This window comes from Equus quagga, unplaced genomic scaffold (assembly GCF_021613505.1).
Source record: "Equus quagga isolate Etosha38 unplaced genomic scaffold, UCLA_HA_Equagga_1.0 HiC_scaffold_4159_RagTag, whole genome shotgun sequence".
Lineage (NCBI taxonomy): Eukaryota > Metazoa > Chordata > Mammalia > Perissodactyla > Equidae > Equus > Equus quagga.
The window spans coordinates 3441-21926 of NW_025793737.1; the positions used below are offsets into that span (position 1 = coordinate 3441).

At 49.3% G+C, this 18486-nt stretch overlaps 1 protein-coding gene across 1 annotated transcript; it reads left to right on the top strand.

Annotated features, from left to right (window-relative positions):
- The first annotated feature begins 9979 nt into the window (after nucleotides 1–9979).
- On the top strand, nucleotides 9980–10926 carry LOC124232273 (olfactory receptor 10H1-like). Its single transcript, XM_046649238.1, is given in 2 exon segments — nucleotides 9980–10565; nucleotides 10568–10926. Coding segments are annotated over 2 exon segments (945 nt in total).
- Nucleotides 10927–18486: the final 7560 nt, after the last annotated feature.

Genomic DNA, 18486 nt, shown 5'->3' on the forward strand with positions numbered 1-18486 from the left:
ATTCCATCAAATAAAATATGTCACTTATCGAAGGACTCAGGGCATAGTAAGCACTGGATAGATCAGACTCCTGTGACTCAGGAAAGATAGACACACAAGTTTCAAGAAGCTAAAGATGTATGTTAAGTGGACTATGCTTGATCGTCATGAACAGTTTTTTTAAAAAAACAAGAGTTGCGAAGTTATTTGTTGAACTGATTTTTAAATGTTTTCAACTCTTTTCTCCTTTAATGGAGCTACAAGGCACTGAAAAAAGTCCCAAGAACTTGAGGTTTTGTCCATTCATGAGAAGCAGCGGGATTTGAGACAGAAGAAAACATCAACTTTGCAAAGACAAAGGTCATGTGTGCTTCTGAGTTAATGCCCACCTTTGTGCCAAGCAGAGACACAAAGTGTCTGTTTCTAAAGAGGCTTAGAGAGAGAAAGAATAATTCCTTGAATGTAGCATTTGCTGGAGAAACTTTGTCATGTTCATTTTTGAAGTAGTCCTTTCAACGAGTTCTACAGCTTCTCTCAACGAGCCTCCTCCCTCACCTCCTGCCTCTGGACTCACCTCCACTGAGAGGCGAGCCTTCGACAATTTCCGTGTTGTAAACAGAAGTAAATAAAGAGATGCTCCATGGCACACTGTTATATACTGTTTCTGTGATAAACATATAATAGTTGTGAAGAACCTCAAGAATATAGATGATGATAAAATGTAAGAAAATACTTGGGAAGTGAAGGATGTTGAGCATTTATTACCATTCGTCCATTTTAGACTTTATTACTTTCACTTGCTAAAACTTTAAGCCAATTCTTCGTCTCCAAGAACTTACTTCTGAGACTTCCGGATAGAAGGATCCATCTCCTTGTAATCTGCGTCTGCATGAGACCTGTCATCCAGTGGTTTCAGTGCTAAGAACATCAAATTAAACTTCTCAGCAGTGAGAAGTGACAGAGTGACAAGATGAGACTCCGTCCTAGATTACCCTGATTTATTTAATTTTAAATTTATGTAATTTACCTTTAATAAGAGCTGTGTTTAACAACCAGCTTGCAAAACAAAATTCCTGAGAGTTTAACAACTGGCTCTCGTGAGGGGGTTCGATCCTCCTCCAGCACGTCACTAACCACCTCCCTCTAACCCGTCCTCCCCCAGGTTGTCTGATCACGTCACTCCCAGGATGAAAATGCCAGACGGACTCCCCAGACTTCAAGAGGAAGCCATAGCTCCCTACTGACATCCAGGGCTTCTCAACTCACCCTAACAAAATCCTCAGCTCTTTTCCATCTCTGCCCTCCCCTGCTCGTGCCCCTGCTCCAGCAGACTGCATTCAGGCTGCCAGTCCCAGACTGCCCTCTAAAGGCATCTTCAAGGCTGGGCTCCATCTTCCTGTGACACCCTTCTTTCCTCTCATTGCCTAAGTTCTACTCACGCGTTCAGACTCTCATTGCCTTTCAGTATTTTGAACATGCCCTTCCATTCTCTCCTAGCCTGTGTAGGGTTCCTCTGAGAAATCTGCTGAAAACCTGATAGGGATCCCTTTGTACATTGCCTTCTTCTGCCTTGCTGCTCCTAATATTTTTTTTATCTTTAACTTTTGCCATTTTTACTATTATAGGCCTTGGAGAAGGTCTGTTAGCATTGATGAAGTTGGGGGGAAGAAAAAGGAATCTCATCACCCCTTTCTTGGGCATTTCCTGGTCCTGGACCCCACCCCGCCTGCCAGCTCAGTGCCTATCACACCATATTATAACTGCAGCTTTAATATTTTTGTCTTGCACACAGACCATTTTCTCCACAGGGGAAGGTATGTAGCGCCATTCATCTTTACACCTGGGTGCCAAGCATGCAGTAGGTGCTCAATAAATGCTTGCATATTTCTGACTTAGTGTGAGCATGTCTTTAAACCCAGACTAGTTCTTTTACGTGCTGCTGGAACAGGTATGATGCAAATTGTTGAAGCCAAAGTTATTCCTTCCGTTCATATCATTCCTGATTTTTAAAAATCCCTCCCAGAGATTTTAAGGCCTTGATTTGTGCACCTACTCTCATATCTTACTTTGCACACCCTTCCTGTATGTCTAGATACTTCAAGACTCATTCCTTTGAGCTAAGATGTTGATATTCCCTGATAAATGTAAGTGCCAGCCCCTTATGACAAAGATGACCATCCACACCTGTGTGTGAATTAGCATGGTGGAAAGCCATGGCCTTGAGGGACTAGGACCCCAGGAAAGAAGTCCTGGTGGGGAGAGAGAGAAGACTGGGAAGGGCAAGAATTCGATGCTGCTGGATGGAGGCAGCGTGGGTCTGCTCAGTCTCCCCCAGTTGTGGTCCAGGGGCCGGGGCTGGCTGGGCCACTGGGCTTTCATGAGGGGCGGGGTCATGTAGAGGACAAGAAGCTCCACCAAGGGCATCACCAACCAAGGGGATGAGCGGGAAAGGGACCGGCACTGCCTAGAACCATATTTTCTCACTTCTGTGTCTGGGGTGTGGGGCAAGGAGGTGCCAGACAGAACTAAGGCTGTAAGAGAAAGGCAACAGGACGGACTGCAGCATTTCCCTAAGCGGTTTTGCTGAGGTCCACCCTGAATGCAAACTCTGCCATGGACAGAGGCATGTATTTAATGAGCACTTACGGTGTGTGGGCACCGTGCCACAGGCTGGGGACACGCGGAGAACAGGGCAGACCCAAACTCGTGTGCAGGGGTCGACAAGTTGGCATTTGTGAATCAGAGGAATCAGTGAGAGGGAAAATGCAGGGTGTTCTGGGAGCTCAGAGGGAGTACCTGACCCAGACCAGAGAGCATGGAAGGCTTCCAGGGGGTGGTGACATCCCCCCTGAGGCCTGAAAAATGAGTGGAAATGAGCCAGGCAAGGGAGTGATGGGGAAGGACTGCGATGTGCTTCTCATCTTCCTCCTGTTCCTGGTTTCACCCCTAGAAGTCTCCCTGAGTCACTCATCTCTATTCTCCTCATGACAATGGAGACCCCCTTTTGAGCACCTTCTGTGCACCACACACCACGCTGAGGGCTTTATGGGCAGAGCTGATTGAATGCCCTTACTAGGGGGTAAGCTTTTACCCAAAGCAGCTGAAAACTTAGGTCCACACGAAAACCTGCACATGGATGTTTACAGCAGCTTTATTCATAAGGGCCAAAGCTTGAAGCAACCAAGATGCCCTTCAGTGGGGGAATGCATAAATATCCTGTGACACACCCAGATAGTGGAATATTATTCAGTGCTAAAAAGAAGCGAGCTATCAAGCCATAAAAAAACATGGAGGAACCTCTAATGCACATTCCTGAGTGAAGCAGCCCATCTGAAAAAGCTACACACTGTACGGTCCCCACTATCCGACCTTCTGGAGAAGGTGAGCTGTGCGGACAGTAAAACATCAGTGGCTGTCAGGGGTCAGGGGAGAGGGGTGAATGGGCAGGACACAGAGGATTGCTAGGGCAGTGAAAGTACTTGTGTGATGCCATAATGAGGGCTGCATCTCATCATACGATTGTCAACACCCAGAGAATTTACGATGAGAGCGAACCATAGTGTAACTGTGGACTTTGGATGATGATGACATGTCAATGTAGGTTCGCCCATTTTAACAAATGTCTCACTCTGGTGGGGATGCTGATAATGGGAGAGGCTGGGCCTGTGGGCACAGGGGGATAAGCGGGAAATCCCTGTACCTTCCTTTATATTTTGCTGTGAACCTAAAACTTCTCTAAACAGAATGAAGTCTTAAAAAAATAAGTTGAAACCCAACCAGATATGTTTGCACAATATTTTTTGGTAGATTAAAGTTTGAGAGCTTGACAAGCTTTTTCTGTAAATGGCCAGATGGTACAAATTGTTGACTTTGCTGGTCACACCATCTTTGTCACAACTACTCAAGTTGCTGTTGTGACACAAAGACAGCCACAGACAAGATGTCAACAGGTGGGCATGGTTGTGTTCCAATAAAACTTTATTTGTAAACACAGGCCGCAGACCCACATACCCTAGTCTTTCACCTCTAAAGCTGTAGTATAAAAGCATAGGGAGAAAGCAAGGAGAATGTTTCTGACGGGAACAGTATTAAGGCACAAGAAACAGAAGGCAAAGGAAAAAATTGGTAGACAAAATTAGCATTGGAATCTCTAAAAACTGGCTGCACATCAACGAGAAAAAGACGATCCAATACGGAAAGGAGGAAAGGCTTTGAAGAGGCAGGTGGAAGAGAGGAAACCCACACAGCTAATGAGCGGTGGAGATGTTCCGCTCTGCCAGTGATTAGGGAAACGCAAATTAAAGCGACGTGGGGACCACCGGGCAGCCATGTCCACAAAGTTAAGTTTCTCGCTGTCGAGGGTTAGCGAGGGTGTGGGAAACAGAGGCTCCACACAGGGGCTGGGATGCGAGTGAGCACAGCCACTGGGAGTCTAACGGAAATTCTTCTCAAATTCAAGAATCATGTATCAGGCGACCTGATGTTCTCACTGCTGATTCACGCTTGAATCCGGTAATGCCGTGGCAGGAAAGGACGCACAAGGACATGTGCTGCAGTATTCCCAATGAGGTGACAAATGGGAAGCCACCGAGGTGTCTCGGTCAAATGCACACTGCAGACACTCATAAAATGGAATATTGAACTGAGGTGGTTCCATAGCAGTGGTTCTGACCCAGGGGTGATTTTGCCTGCAAGGGGAGATTTGGAGACATCTGGAGACATCTGGAGATGTTTTGTCAGGGCTGGGGTGTGGAGGCTGCTGGCATCTCGTTGGTAGAGGCCAGAGATGCTGTTCAACAGCCTGCAACGTACAGGACAGCCCCCACCACAAATGACGCAGCCCCAAATGTCAACACTGCCCAGGTTGAGAAACCCTGGTCTCTATAAACTAACATGGATTTCATGCACCGTGGTGAGTAAAAAAGCCAGGCTCCAGAAAGGCACCTACAGGATGGTCAGAACCGTGTTAAAACTCACAGTGTGGAGAACGGTTTGGTGGTTCACGAGAGTTAAACATAGGGCCCCAGATCCCAAATTTGCAGGGCTTTAGACTCTGCTGGAGCCCCTGAGAAGCTCAGGTAATTGACTCAGCCCCGGCAGGCAGGGAGGGAGGAAAGTGAGCACACACTCTCCCTGAGGTGGCCCTCTCCCTCGCAGGGTCCCCAGGGGCCCAAGCATCTCTGTAGCACAGGCAGAGGCAATAGGGTCACAGTGAGAGGAGGCAGGGGGCAGGGCGCAGAGGCAGCATAAGTTAGGGCACTCGGCCTCAGGCAAATCCCCACCCAGCTGGCAAGCTCAGGGCGGCAGGCTTCTTGCCTTGATCCCAGCCCTCCTGAACAGCCTTCTCCTGCAGGGAAACGCGAAGCCAGGGCTTCCCGCTGGGGTCAGGCAGAAGCAGGTGCAGAGCTGGGAGCCCCAGGTGAGTCCCTTCTCTGCCTTCTGCCTGACCAGGAGAGACCTTGGGAGCCAGCATCTGCTCCGGACACGGAGAAGTCATCTTGTTGATGCCACTGCTTGTGCTATTCGAGTCTCTGGGGTGGGGCTGCAGGCAGGGCTCCCATCCTAGCTTCCCAGCAGTGGGATGACTGCTCTGCAGGCATTACCTTTTCTGGAGCTCTCCTTACCTTACGAGGAAGGTTCACTGCACAAGCGAGAAAACTGAGGTGCCGAGAGAGGGGAGCTGCCCCCTCAAAGTGACCCAGCGCAGCTGTCTGACTTTTCAGCTCTCTCCCTCTCTGTCCTGGCCAGAAACCAGCAGGAGAAGGATTGGGGGAAGGCAGGGAAAAAGGGACAAGAGGACTCAGGATGAGAAGCTCCAGCCACCTCTGGGGTATGAAGCATGGGAGGCACCAGGAGGCACAGGTTGGTGATGGTAAGAAGTTAAGGATGAAAATAGGGAGAGAAAGGGAGGGAGGGATGGCTGAGATGGAGGGAGGGTGCAGAGAGGGGAGCCAAACCGCTTCACCAGAGACAGCGGGATGGGGGCAACCAGCTAAGGCCAGATGAGGTCTGAGAGACAAGAGAGGCCTCGTCCATGGTCTCAGCCAGGGTCAGTGCGACCCCGGAGGATGTTTGACAGTGTGTGAGGATACTTCTCATTGTTACAATGGGCAATGCTGCTGGCATCTATGTGTGCCAGGGACTCTGCTCAACGTCCCACAATGCCCAGGACTGCCCCCACCAGAGAGTGCGATTTGTGCCCCTAGTGTCCCTGATGCTGATGGAGGTAAACCCAGCCCCAGGGGCCGATGTGGGCAGGACCTGTCCATGGATGGGGTTGTCGCCCGAGTCCCTGGGTGGGGAGCCAGCCCCACCGTGGTTTCTCCAAGGGCCAGATAGCGAGATTGCACCGTCTCTCTCTGGGGCTGGTCCCTTTACTCACAGACGAACCTGCCAGGTGATCCTGGTGGATCAATGCCAGCAGATGGTAGTCCCCCTCTCTGCCGTCCTGCTCCCATGCCCATGATGGGTCTATGTCTGTCTGTTTACTTCGAAAAAATGGAGTTGAGAGTCGTTAGAGCAGTTTTAGGTTTACAGAAAATTGAGCATATAGTGCAGAGAATTCCCCGATATGCTCTTTTTCTCTCTGCCCGCAGTTTCCCCTGTTATTAGTGTCCTGTGTTAGTGTGGTCCCTGTGTTACAGTTGCTGACCCAGAATTGACACATTATTATTAACCAAAGCCCACAGTTATACATGAGGATTCACTCTTGGTGTTGTGCTTCCTATGAGTTTTGACAAATGCACAATGTCACGTATACGCCATTACAGTATCACACAGAATAGTTTCTCCACCTTAAAAAGTCCCCTGAGCTCCACCTGTTCATCCCTCCTCATCCCTGAGCCCCTGACAACCAGGGACACATCTGTTTCCAGTCTCCCTGGTTTGCCCCTTCCAGACTGGACGGACACACCTCTTAGCTGCGTCCTGCATCCCCACCATTCCAGAGGGTGGGACGTGCGGCCCTGGGCCACCCCCCAGGACATGGGGGTCTCTCACCTTCTCATAGTTCTCCTCCCATTCTTCTTGGTGCCTGTGGATTTCTGCACTCTTGTTTGTGTGAGGAGGCAGCGTGTAAGTGGAAGAGCATGGTGAAGCTGGCATCTCCATGGTCTGGGAGTGACCTCTCACATTCGTTAACAGTCACCAGCAATGGTGAGTGTATCAGAGAGGTTAGGAAAAGACAGGCCTTGGGGCCTATCAGAGTTAGGTTCAGCTCCTGGCTCTCCCACTCCAGACCCGTGGTCTCTTGGGCAAGTGATGTGTCTTCTGTGGGATTCAGCTGCCACATCTGCAAATTGGGGGTCATGGCAGGTGTCTCATAGTGATGGGATAAAGATTTGGTACAAAACGCTTGAGCACAGGCCTGGTCCACAGCTCACATCCAATCAAAGGTAGCTATTCCCATCAAGACTCAAAACCCACTGCCAGGGACAGATGAGTCTCCACGTGACAGGTTATGATGAGGGTCACAACAAAGTTAGGAGGAAGGAGTTTAAACTCACTCGGGAATCCTTCTTTTGGAAGCACCCAGGAATGAGTGTCCAGATATGCTCTTGGAAGAGAGTTTCCAGGAGGGCTGCTCAGACGAGGTGACCTTTCAGCTGAGTCTCAAAGATAACCAGGCATTGCCAGGCCTAGAAAGAGGGGAAACAGGATCTGGGCAGAGGGAGCTTCCCCAGGAAATGCAACTGCATTCTCTAGATCATTGGTTCTCCAGGGTGGATGACTGTCCCCCATGGGGAGAGTGGCAATGTCTGGAGACATTCTTGGTTGTCACGACTGAGCAGGGGCTATTGGTGTGCAGCTGGTGGAGGCCAAGGATGCTGCTCAACATCCTGCAGTGCACAGGACAGCTCCCCACAGCAAAGAATGATCCCGACCCAGATGTCACGAGTCCCACGGTTGAGAACCCTTGCACTAGACATTGGAGAGAAAGGGAAGGCTTGTGAGCACAACCCCACGACCCGCTTTTCAGCCATTCAGCCTCTTCTTGGAGCCTCTGGTTTCCAAGTCCTTGGCTTTGACTCGCCAGCTAAGATCCCTGAGTAGCAGGACTGAGTGGGCCTGTGGGGGCCACTGTTCCAGGGACCTACGGGCAGGTACTGACTCAGACGTGGAGGAAAGATGCGAGTGTCTCCAGGGGAGGGAGGCCAGGAAACTCTGGACACCAGTGACATTTGGGGAGGGCAGCCTCCAGGCACCAGTGTGCCTGGTCCCCCTTCGTGTCTCGTTATCAACTGTCAGGGCTCGATCAACAACCTGAGCCCACTGAAGAGGGAATTTGTGACTTTTTCCTTATTTTTGAAATTATGGTAAAATATACCTAACATAAAACGTACTTACATTAGCCACGTTATAACACACATTTCAGGGGCATTAATTTTATTCATGACGTTGTGCAACCACCACCTCTACTTATTTCCAGAACTTTCTCATCACCCTTAAAGGAGACCCAATGCCCCTTAGAGGTGACTCCCCATTCTCTCCATCCCCCAGCCCCTGGCAACTTCTGACATGCTTTAAACAGCTACATGAATGTTCACAGCAACATTGTTCACAACAGCAAACAACCGGAAACAGTGCAAATGTGCATCAGCTGAAGCAGGGGTGGACAAGGTGATGCATCAGTGCAGCGGTATATTGTTCAACCAGGAAAACGGATGAAGTCTGATATGTGGTGCAGCATGTACGAGCTCAGAAAACATCACGTTGAGTGAAAGAAGCCACACACATTAGGACAATATTGTGTGATTCCACTTAGAGGAAACGTCCAGAACAGGCAAATGCATAGAGACAGAAGGAGACTGGTGGTTTACTGCCTTTTAAACTTTATACTACCTAATAAACACAGTTCATTTAGTAATACCTATGTGGTGGGGCCAGCCCACTGGCAGAGTGATTAAGTTCACCCCTCTGCTTTGGCAGCCCGGAGTTCATGGGTCTGGACCCTGAATGTGGACCCACGCACTGCTCATGAGGCCACACTGTGGCAGCACCCCACAGTAGAAATGGAGGAGGATTGGCACGGATGTTAGCTCAGGGACGATCTTCCTCACCAAAAAGAATAAATAAATAAAGTAAAATAGCTGTTATTCATAAAGACGCATCAGAATCTCATCAAATTGAAGGGATGTACTGAGCACAAACCACGTGCATTTGCTCACTTAGTGCACTGATTTAACTATCCTAGGCAGCACCTACAGGGGGCCAGGTCACATTCCAAGAACAACTCATTTACTTCTCACAACCTCTCCTGGGTAGGTCAGGGGAAATGGAGGTATCGAGAGGGGAAGAAACTCAGTCAAGTTTACGCAGGAGGCAGAGCAGGGATTTGAACTCAGTTGGGGTGACCCCCACGTTCCTCTTTCTGGCGGCTGTGTGGCATCGCCTCAGAACACAGAGATGTGCCCCATGGGGGCCGGGAAACAACCAGAATGTTATTTCTCGTCTCCTGCCTCTGATGCCCTGCACGGATGACTCCAGAGGAAGAATCTGGTTGATTCAGATTAAGTTAGAGACGCGCCCTGATCCAAGGAGTCGTATGCGTGGGGCAGGGACGTTTCACTGTGTCTGCAGCTGTGGAACGAAGAGGACTTCTCAGAAGGGAGGAGGAGGGCAGAGCAGCCATGGCTGGAAGCTCCATGGAAGGAACGTTTTCATTTTTAGAGGCATCCTTGAGAGATAGTGCAAGGTATAGTCTTAGGAGACAGCCCAGCCATGGGTTCAAGTCTTGGCTCTGCCGTTGTGACAGCTCCACCTTGAGCAAGCTATGTATGCTGTCTTCAGCCTAATATTCCCAATATGTATGCTCAGGATACTGAAAATGCGGGTGATAAAGACAGCACCTTCCTCACTGGGATGATAGAGGAGTAAATCATACGAGGCACTGAATGGGAATCAATCAATGTTAGCAGTCATTTATCAGGAGCACCTGATGACCATTCTCCATCCAGTAGCTGACCTCTCGCTGTCACACCTCACCCCACGCACAGCCTCCATGCAGGGAGACAACCTCTCAGCAGTGAGTGAGTTCATCCTTATCGGCTTCTCCACATTCCCCCACCTCCAGCTGGTGTTCTTCCTGCTGTTCCTCCTGATGCACCTGTTCACTCTGCTGGGGAACCTGCTCATCATGGCCACCATCTGGAGGGAGCACAGCCTCCACACGCCCATGCACCTCTTCCTGTGCACTCTCTCCATCTCCGAGATCTTCTACACCTTCACCATCATCCCACGAATGCTGGCTGACCTGCCCTCCACCGTCCACTCCATCACCTTCACAGCCTGTGCCAGCCAGATGTTCTTCTCCTTCACTTTCTGGTTCACCCACTCCTTCCTGCTCACCGTCATGGGCTACGACCGCCACGTGGCCATCTGCCACCCTCTGCGCTATAGTGTGCTCATGAGTCCTGGTAGCTGTGCCTGCCTAGTGGCCTGGTCCTGGGCTGGTGGCTCAGTCATGGGGATGGTGGTGACAATCGCCATTTTCCACCTCATCTTCTGTGGACCCAATGAGGTCCACCATTTTGCTTGCCACGTGCCACCACTGTTGAAGTTGGCCTGTGGAGCTGATGTACCACAGGTGGCAAGGGTGTGGGCCTGCTCTGCATCACTGTCTTGCTGGGCTGCTGTCTCCTTATCCTCCTCTCCTATGCCTTCATCGTGTCCACCATCTTGAGGATCCCCTCAGCTGAGGGCCGGCACAAGGCCTTCTCCACGTGTGCGTCCCACCTCACTGTGGTGGTCGTGCACTACAGCTTTGCCTCTGTCATCTACCTCAGGTCCAAGAGTCCCCAGTCTCTGGAAGGAGACACCCTGATGGGCGTCACCTACACGGTCCTCACGCCCTTCCTCAGCCCCATCATCTTCAGCCTCAGGAACAAGGAGCTGAAGATCGCCATGAGGAAGACCTTCCTCAGCAAGCTCTACCCAGAGAAAATGTGATCATCTCGGAGGAATTCCTTGGAAATAGCTCAACTGGATTACCAGATGCTACCATGAGAAGTGGCACCCTGTATACACGTAGGAACCTATTTATCTGATGCCTTAAGGTTTAAAAGGAGCCTCGTCGGCTGTATCCAAATGTACCAACATTGGTTAAACAATGTCAGGAGCGCATTTGTGGTGAAGAAATGTGTGAGATTGTAACACACAGAAAATTAGATTTCATAATTCCTGCCCACTGCGGGACACTTTGTCAGGTAGCATTACACCTGGAACCTGTTCTTCTGCCAAAAACCAGGGTGGTCTGCTTACTCCCACCATCATAAATCCAGATTGCAAAGAGAATTGGAAGACGCCAGACGCAACCCTCTACCAAGCAGCAACAGGTAAATACAACATGGATAGTATAAAGCTACAGAAGACCAAGGCAGGTTATAGCAGAGGAGAACAAAACACCCTAATTTTCAGCATTGCACAGCTCTGTGCAGTAGCAGTTAGAAACAGTAATAAGCAGACTCACAGAAAAAATTGAGGAAATCCCTACATTTCAAGTGTGAATTTTGAGCTGTTGTGGAGAGAAAGAGAAGTCTCTACAGTTCGAGGAAAAAGTGCCACCATGAGAAGTTGCCGGCTGTGTTACAGAGTTACAGGTCACACTGGCCGGGCAGGAACGCTGTGTTGAGGCCCAACAGTGAGAGCAGAGCCCAGGATGAAGGTGTGTGCCGTGGTCACACAGCCTCGATGCTCTTCCCTTTCTCCACAAGGGGGGACTTGAGGTTGAGTGCACTGAATAGTGTTTATAATTCATTGAAAGTGTGTGTATTTAGGGGAAAGACAGCTACTTGATGATGTCACCTATGTCTAAACAACCCACCTCATAAAATTAAAGTAGAATGGTCTTGCCAGGCATGGGGGTGGGAGAACCAGGGAAATGCTGTTTAAAGGGAGAAATTTGAAACCAGTAGACAAACAAGCCCAGGACATCGAATGCACAGGACGGTGATTGCAGACAGCAATACTGTATCATAAATCTCAAAGTTGTTAAGAGACTAGATCCTAGTTGTGCCCACCACGAAAAAGAAAAGACAATTATGAGACGTGGTTGAGGCATTAGCTGGTGTTACAGTGGTAATCACATTGCAGCATATAAATGAATTCAATCAGCACGTTGTACACCTTGAACTCACACAGCGTTATATGTCACGTTTCAATTAAAAAGAGGTTTCCCTGACAAATTTGTTTCTGAATATGAATATATGCACTTATTTTAGAAGAAGAATTTGTAATAACACTTAATGGACACCAGTTTATGGTGATACTGTTGTACTCAACAACAGATGTAATTAACATGCACAAGCAATAAATAAATGTCAAAGTTAACAAAATAGAAAATACGTGTATTCCTGTTGAAGTTGAATAGTAAACTACACATTGTTTGTCCTAAAGCTGATTCAGTCTTTCTCTACGACTTGAGCAGTAAAAACATCGCATGTCAACATGAAGTGGGAGGACGTGGGAAACAATTTCAGTCAAGACTGTGAACCCAGAGCACCGTCCTTGCAGAATACATGATGTACTTCATTTTCGTTATGTCATCGTCTCACTACAGCCTCACATCATCTCGTGGCATCATCTCATTACAGCCTCACAACAGGGCGTAAGGGCAGATAAAGTCATGTCCACCCCATTTGACAGAGGGGAAGCTGGGGAAACGGTTGCACGACTCATCCAAGATCAGGCAGCTTAGCAGAGCCAGGCTTCCAATGAAGGTGTTTACTGAACCCCAGTCCTCCCCACCCACCATTTCACACGTGGTCTTCCTTTAGTGGGTTTTGTGGATCTGCCATCCGGGGAGTCTAGCCCATCCTCAAATCAAACAACCTGGCAACCTCAGAGTCTTTCATACCACAGGTGGTCAATTGCAACCTGCCATGCCCTGGAGCATGCATCCTTGGGAGGCTGGTGGAGTATGTCTACAGATTGAGGACTGCTGCATGATTTTAAATTCAGCTTTGGTCTTGCAGGAATTCCTGCAGAACGCTTTCACACTGATCCAAGATGCTCCTCTCTCTGGTGGCAAAGCCAATCGAGACAAGAATATAAGCTGGCCCTTTCATTTTCTTCATTAAAGGACAGTTTGGCCTTGGATCCTTCTGGGATCCAAATGGAAAGAGAACCTGGAAAGTGGTGTGTACCCACAATGAGCTGGGTCCCCAATGTCTTATGCTAACTTATTGTGGTCCCTCAGGCCATCAGCCTCCTGAGGTCAGGAAGTGTGTCCGTGTTGCTCACCATCCCACCCAGCACCAACATGGTACTTGGAAGATACAACTGATTAACAAATGTTTCTTGGCTGGACCAGTGTAATCCTCACACTGCAGCAAACCAGTGGGAAATGGGGTGCGGGGTGCTGTATTTGAGGTCAGAATGACCGGGGTTTAAATCCTGCTTCCCTTTTCTCACTTAATTAGATCGACACTTAGAGATATATTCCACATCTGTGTCAATAAAAGGATGTTCAGAGCAGGGACATTTTTGATTGGAAAGCATTTCATATATGCGTTGATAAAGGCCTCTTAAGCAAATGTGGATTCATTTGCACAGTGGAACCCAAGGCATCCAGTAAAACCATTCAACCCTTGGACTTCATCAGCGTCCCTCTCTCCCTGGGGATCCCATGCTGTATGGTGGCCTCATGAACCTCTGCACACAGCTGATCCCCAAATTGTTATCTTTATCCCCATAAAGCTGGCTACTCAACATCTCTGCATAGGGATCTGGTAGGCATCTCAAATTTAATGTGCCCAGAACCAGCTTTTGGACATTCTCTTTGTTGTTATCGTGCTCTCTCTCTCCCTCCCTCCCTCCTTCTCCCTTTCTCTATCTCTTTCCCCTCCCTCTCTCCCCTCTCTTCCTCCACCCCGCCCTCGTAGCCTCCTTCTCTCTCCGCTCTCTTTCCTCCTCCTTCTCCCCCTCCTCCTCACCCTTCTCCTCCTCTTCCTCCCAGTCTCTCTCTCCCTCTCCCTCACACACACACACACACACACACTCCTTCCTCCCACAGTCTTTCCTATCTGAGAAAATAGCAACCCAATCTGAGTTCCTTGGAGGCACTTCTGCTCAAACAGCAGAGAGCCCTTCTCTAACCATAGCAAACAAAATAGAAACTCCCCTGGCCATGTCCCTTCTCTCTTGATCTGCTTTATTTGTCTCTCATGTGCTTCTCACCACCTCGTGTAAATCTGCTGATCAGATATTGTCTGTCTCTGCCTTAGACTGCGGCTTTGAGGAAGTCAGGGACTCAGACCATTTTGTCCACCGCTGTGTGCCTCCGTGGCATATGGTAGGCTCTCAAATATTTATTAAAAAAATTAATTTGGAAGAATGAGGATAATTGAAAGTAATCATGAGGTACAATTTTTATTCATCCAATTGGATGGACAAAAAAATTTCAGTTTTGTTAACACTCTTGGATCAACTGTGGGAAAACTGGCTCTTCCCTACATTATGGAGTGTCCTCAGGCAGGTCACTTGCCCTCTCTGAGCCTACCCTGTAAGAAAGCAAAAGAACCTCCCTTCTAAGGCAGTCATGAGACTGAAGCAAGACAGCGCTTGAGAAGGGCATAGCACAGTGCCTGGCATGTGCACATCCTCAGTAAACAGTAGTTAGGGTGATATTATAATTTCGAGTTTGGCTGGACAAGGGTTGGATCAGAGGGAGAGGCGTGTGTCGGAAATGACCAACTGGAGTCACAGATTTGATGTGTCTGTCTGGGTTGTCAGCAAGGTCGAAGGTGCGGGGCCTCAGTGGAGATGGTGGTGGTCCAGCAGTGGGTGCCATTGGGAGAGGTGCTACTCCAGTGAGCTTCCTGACCTGCCCCTCTTCTCCCAGAATTCCCCTCCCCAGGAACAGTCTCCTCTCTGGCTCCTAGCATCCGTGAATGGTCTGCGTGACTCATCGCCATGGTGACAGCTGATAGGGAGGGAGCCAGATGAGAACTTGCTCTCTCGGGAGACAGAGAGATGCTCTGACCTGCAGGTAGGGCTGTGCAGCGGTTAAGCAATGAAGCAGAGTGCTTGGTTAAATCACATCCCATCTCCTAGCCTCAGTTTCCCATTATTAAAATGAGTTTAATAATAATGTGGCCGCTTGTAGGATGGTTCTGGTAGTTAAATAACATCATCTGTGTAGGGAAATTGACAGTGACTGGCTCACAGTAAGCATTCCTTAAACGCCAGCTTTTTAAGGTCGACTTAACAAGTACTTGTGCCATTTGCGCCTCAAATCCTGTGGTAGTTTTGGGAGTACAGAGAGGGCCCACTGCTGTTACCGGCCTTGGAAGCGTTTCCATGGTGCTTGCTGGGCTGACACACAGAGAAACACCAGGGCTCTCACCAAGACATGGGCCAAGTGCTAAGGGCCACCAAGAGCGGTGACTGCACAGCTCAGGTCACATCAGCCAGGTCTCCCTCCTCTGTACTCCAGGGGCCTCACCAGTGCCCCCCAGGGGACAACGCAGAAGGTTCTGGAGACGGTCTTGGTTGTTGCAACTGAAGGACTGAAGGAGGGGGACGTGCTACAATGTCTGGTGGGTCAAGGCCAGGGATGCTGCTCAACCTCCCACCGTGCGCAGAGCGGACCCCACCACGGAGGACGGGCTCTCCCCAAATGTCAACAGTGCCGAGGATGGTAAACCCTGCAGCAGTGACCAATAAACATTTATTGAGCACCGACAGTGTGCCCTGCACGTCTTTAGACTTCACTGGGACACAATATTGAACTGATTAGACATGACCCTGATGTTTGCAGTTGAGAGGGAGGATGTGAATATTAAACAGATAATCACAGTAATTGCTGTATATGATAAATCATGCTCAAAGCCGTGGGGAAAAGAAGTGAGTTGCTACGAGGGCTTCTAACAGGGGTGGTGACCCAGCATAGGGAAATCAAGGAAGGCTTTCCTGAGGAGGTGTCTTCTGAAGTCGGATCCAAGGATGTGTGGGAGTAAGCCAGGGGCAGGGTGTTCCAGGTAGCGGCAGAGGCACGTGCAAAGCTCCTGGGGTACAAGTGTGCTTGGTTTATTGCAGGAACAGGAGCTAGTGGGGCTGCAGAGGTGGGGAGGGCAGGAGAATAAAGTTGGCAATGAAGCACAGACCCAACCACATGAGGTTTGTGCTGCGTCCTAATGATGTAAGCAGAGGGTGATTCTTCAGATACCCTTTAGAAAGATCCCTCTGGCTGCTGGACACAAAGCCTGGGGGGCTGGGCTGGAGGAGGAGGAAAACGTCCTTGAGACAGGACTGGACTTTCATCCCCAGCAAGGGGGTCGGGGTCCTCATTTTGGAAGAGCAGAGCAAGAGGAGTGAAGGCAGCAAAGTGTATCTCTCAAGCTGGCTTTTGCCTCCAGCAGCTAGCATGGAAACGCTTGACTCCAATTAGTGCAGGAGGGGCTCCCCTGATGTCTGGAGATCTGCCCATCGACAGCCCTTCTCTGTGCTACAGGCCTTTTAACCACCTCTCTGGGCTCTGTCCCCACCTTGGAGATACCCAAGAATGTGGCTCTTAGGGGACCATGAGCAACGAATGGCAGACAGCTAGGAATGCAGGGGGTAGGGGAGCTTCAGAAAGTGGAAGCTGAATAACGGAGGGCAGGACAGGGCCCCTTGGGGTAGGGTCTCCACCCCTGTGGTGTGCAGGGCATCAGCCCTGGACCCTGGTTGCATTCACACTGACCTTTGGGCGCTTGTCCCTATTTTCCACAACCAGAGAGCTAATGATGGTTCCTAGTTTTTGGTCTTTTGCAGGGAAAAGAAATGCAAGGTTATTTTGGGGTCTCAGCGTGGGGAGAGTCTGGCATGATCAGGACTAGGGTCAGGTAAATGAGGCCCCCGCCATACAACCAAATTCAAGGGGCCACCACAAAATTCAGTGATCAAGACAAATTATGTTTAATGTAATATTTTTAAAAATCAAAATTAATGCAAGAAATTCCCAATGAACAACATATCGACATTTTAAAGAAAGATGGGATGCAACACTGACTCTAATAAAAATGTTAGATAATAACAAGTGCTGTCGAGGATGTGGAGAAATCAGACCGTCCTCCAATGCTAGTGTGGATGTACAATGATGCAGCCACTGTGGAAAACATCTGTCATTTCCTCAAATGGTTATGCACAGTTACCACACCAGCCGTCAGTTCCACTCCTAGGTATACAGCCCCAGATGAAAACGTGTCCACACAAAAACCAGCACGCGAATATTTAGAGCAGCATCACTCACGACAGCCAAACCGTGGAAACAACCCGAGTATCTATCATCAGATGAAGGGGTAGACAAAATGCGGTATATCCGTACAATGCAATATTATTCAGCCTTAAAAGGAAATGAAGCACTGATGCATGTTATAACGTGGATGAACCTTGCAAACGTTACGCTGAGTGAAAGAAGCCAGTCACGAAAGCATAAATATTGTATGATTCTATTGTGTGAAATGTCCAGAACAGGGAAATCGATAGAGACAGTAGATTAGCACTTACTTAGGGCTGGAGAGAGGCGAGGAAAGTCGGGTGATAGCTGAAGGGTACAGGGTTTCTCTGGAGGTGATGAAAATGCCCTGAACTGACTGTGGTGATGATTACACGTATCTTTGAATGGACGAGTTACATGGTGTATGAATTGTATCTCCTTAAAGCTGTTTCTCAAATCCCATACCTAGCTGATGATAATGCTCCAAAAACTGGAGCTATTACCAGCATAACTATTATCAAGGAAGGAAGAAAGGGAGGAAGGGCCGGAGGGAGGGAGGATGGAGGAGAAGAGAGAGAGAGAGAGAGGGTAAGTTACTCTGTCTCCGACACAGATGTCCGGCTTCATCTTTTAGCTAAAGCGTCTGCAGACCAGCGGTCCCCAATCTTCTCTGCAGATCCTGTAGAGCACAGTCCCCACAGTGTCACCCCCAGACCACCAGCAGCATCATCTGGGGTCGTGTTAGAAATGCAGATCCTACAGCCCCTTTCAGACCCTCTGGGGTGGGCCCAGCAGCCTGTGACTTAACCAGCCCCCAGGTGACTGTGATTGGTCCCCAAGTTGCAGACTTACGCTGGCCTCACTCCTGCCACAGAGGACGCACTCAGCCGACCCCGCACTGCATCCCCGCACCTCCCTGGCTTTGTAACCCTGGACAAGTTCTGAACCTCATTGTGTCCCTTTCCTCAGTTAAAAATGGGGTGTAACCCAAAAGGGCTGCCTGCCTCTTCTCCGGCCCCCTTTTTGAGGCAGAGCCAGCCTATGGACGCACATCCCCCCAGTATCTGACTCTACAACACATGAAAGAGAAGTGCGTTTTCATTGGGGATTTTGAGGGAGTCGGGGAAGAAGATTTACATCGAGTACTCTAAGGCAAGCTTATAAACCTTATAACATGCCCGTTTCCTCCCTGCTCTTTCCTCGAGTGTCTTCACCAGTCACTGGCCCATCACCTCTCCTGGTTCCTGGTCAACTGGCAGCAATTGGGCATTTCTTCCTGCCCCTCCCATTTCCCTCAACGCAGCCACCAC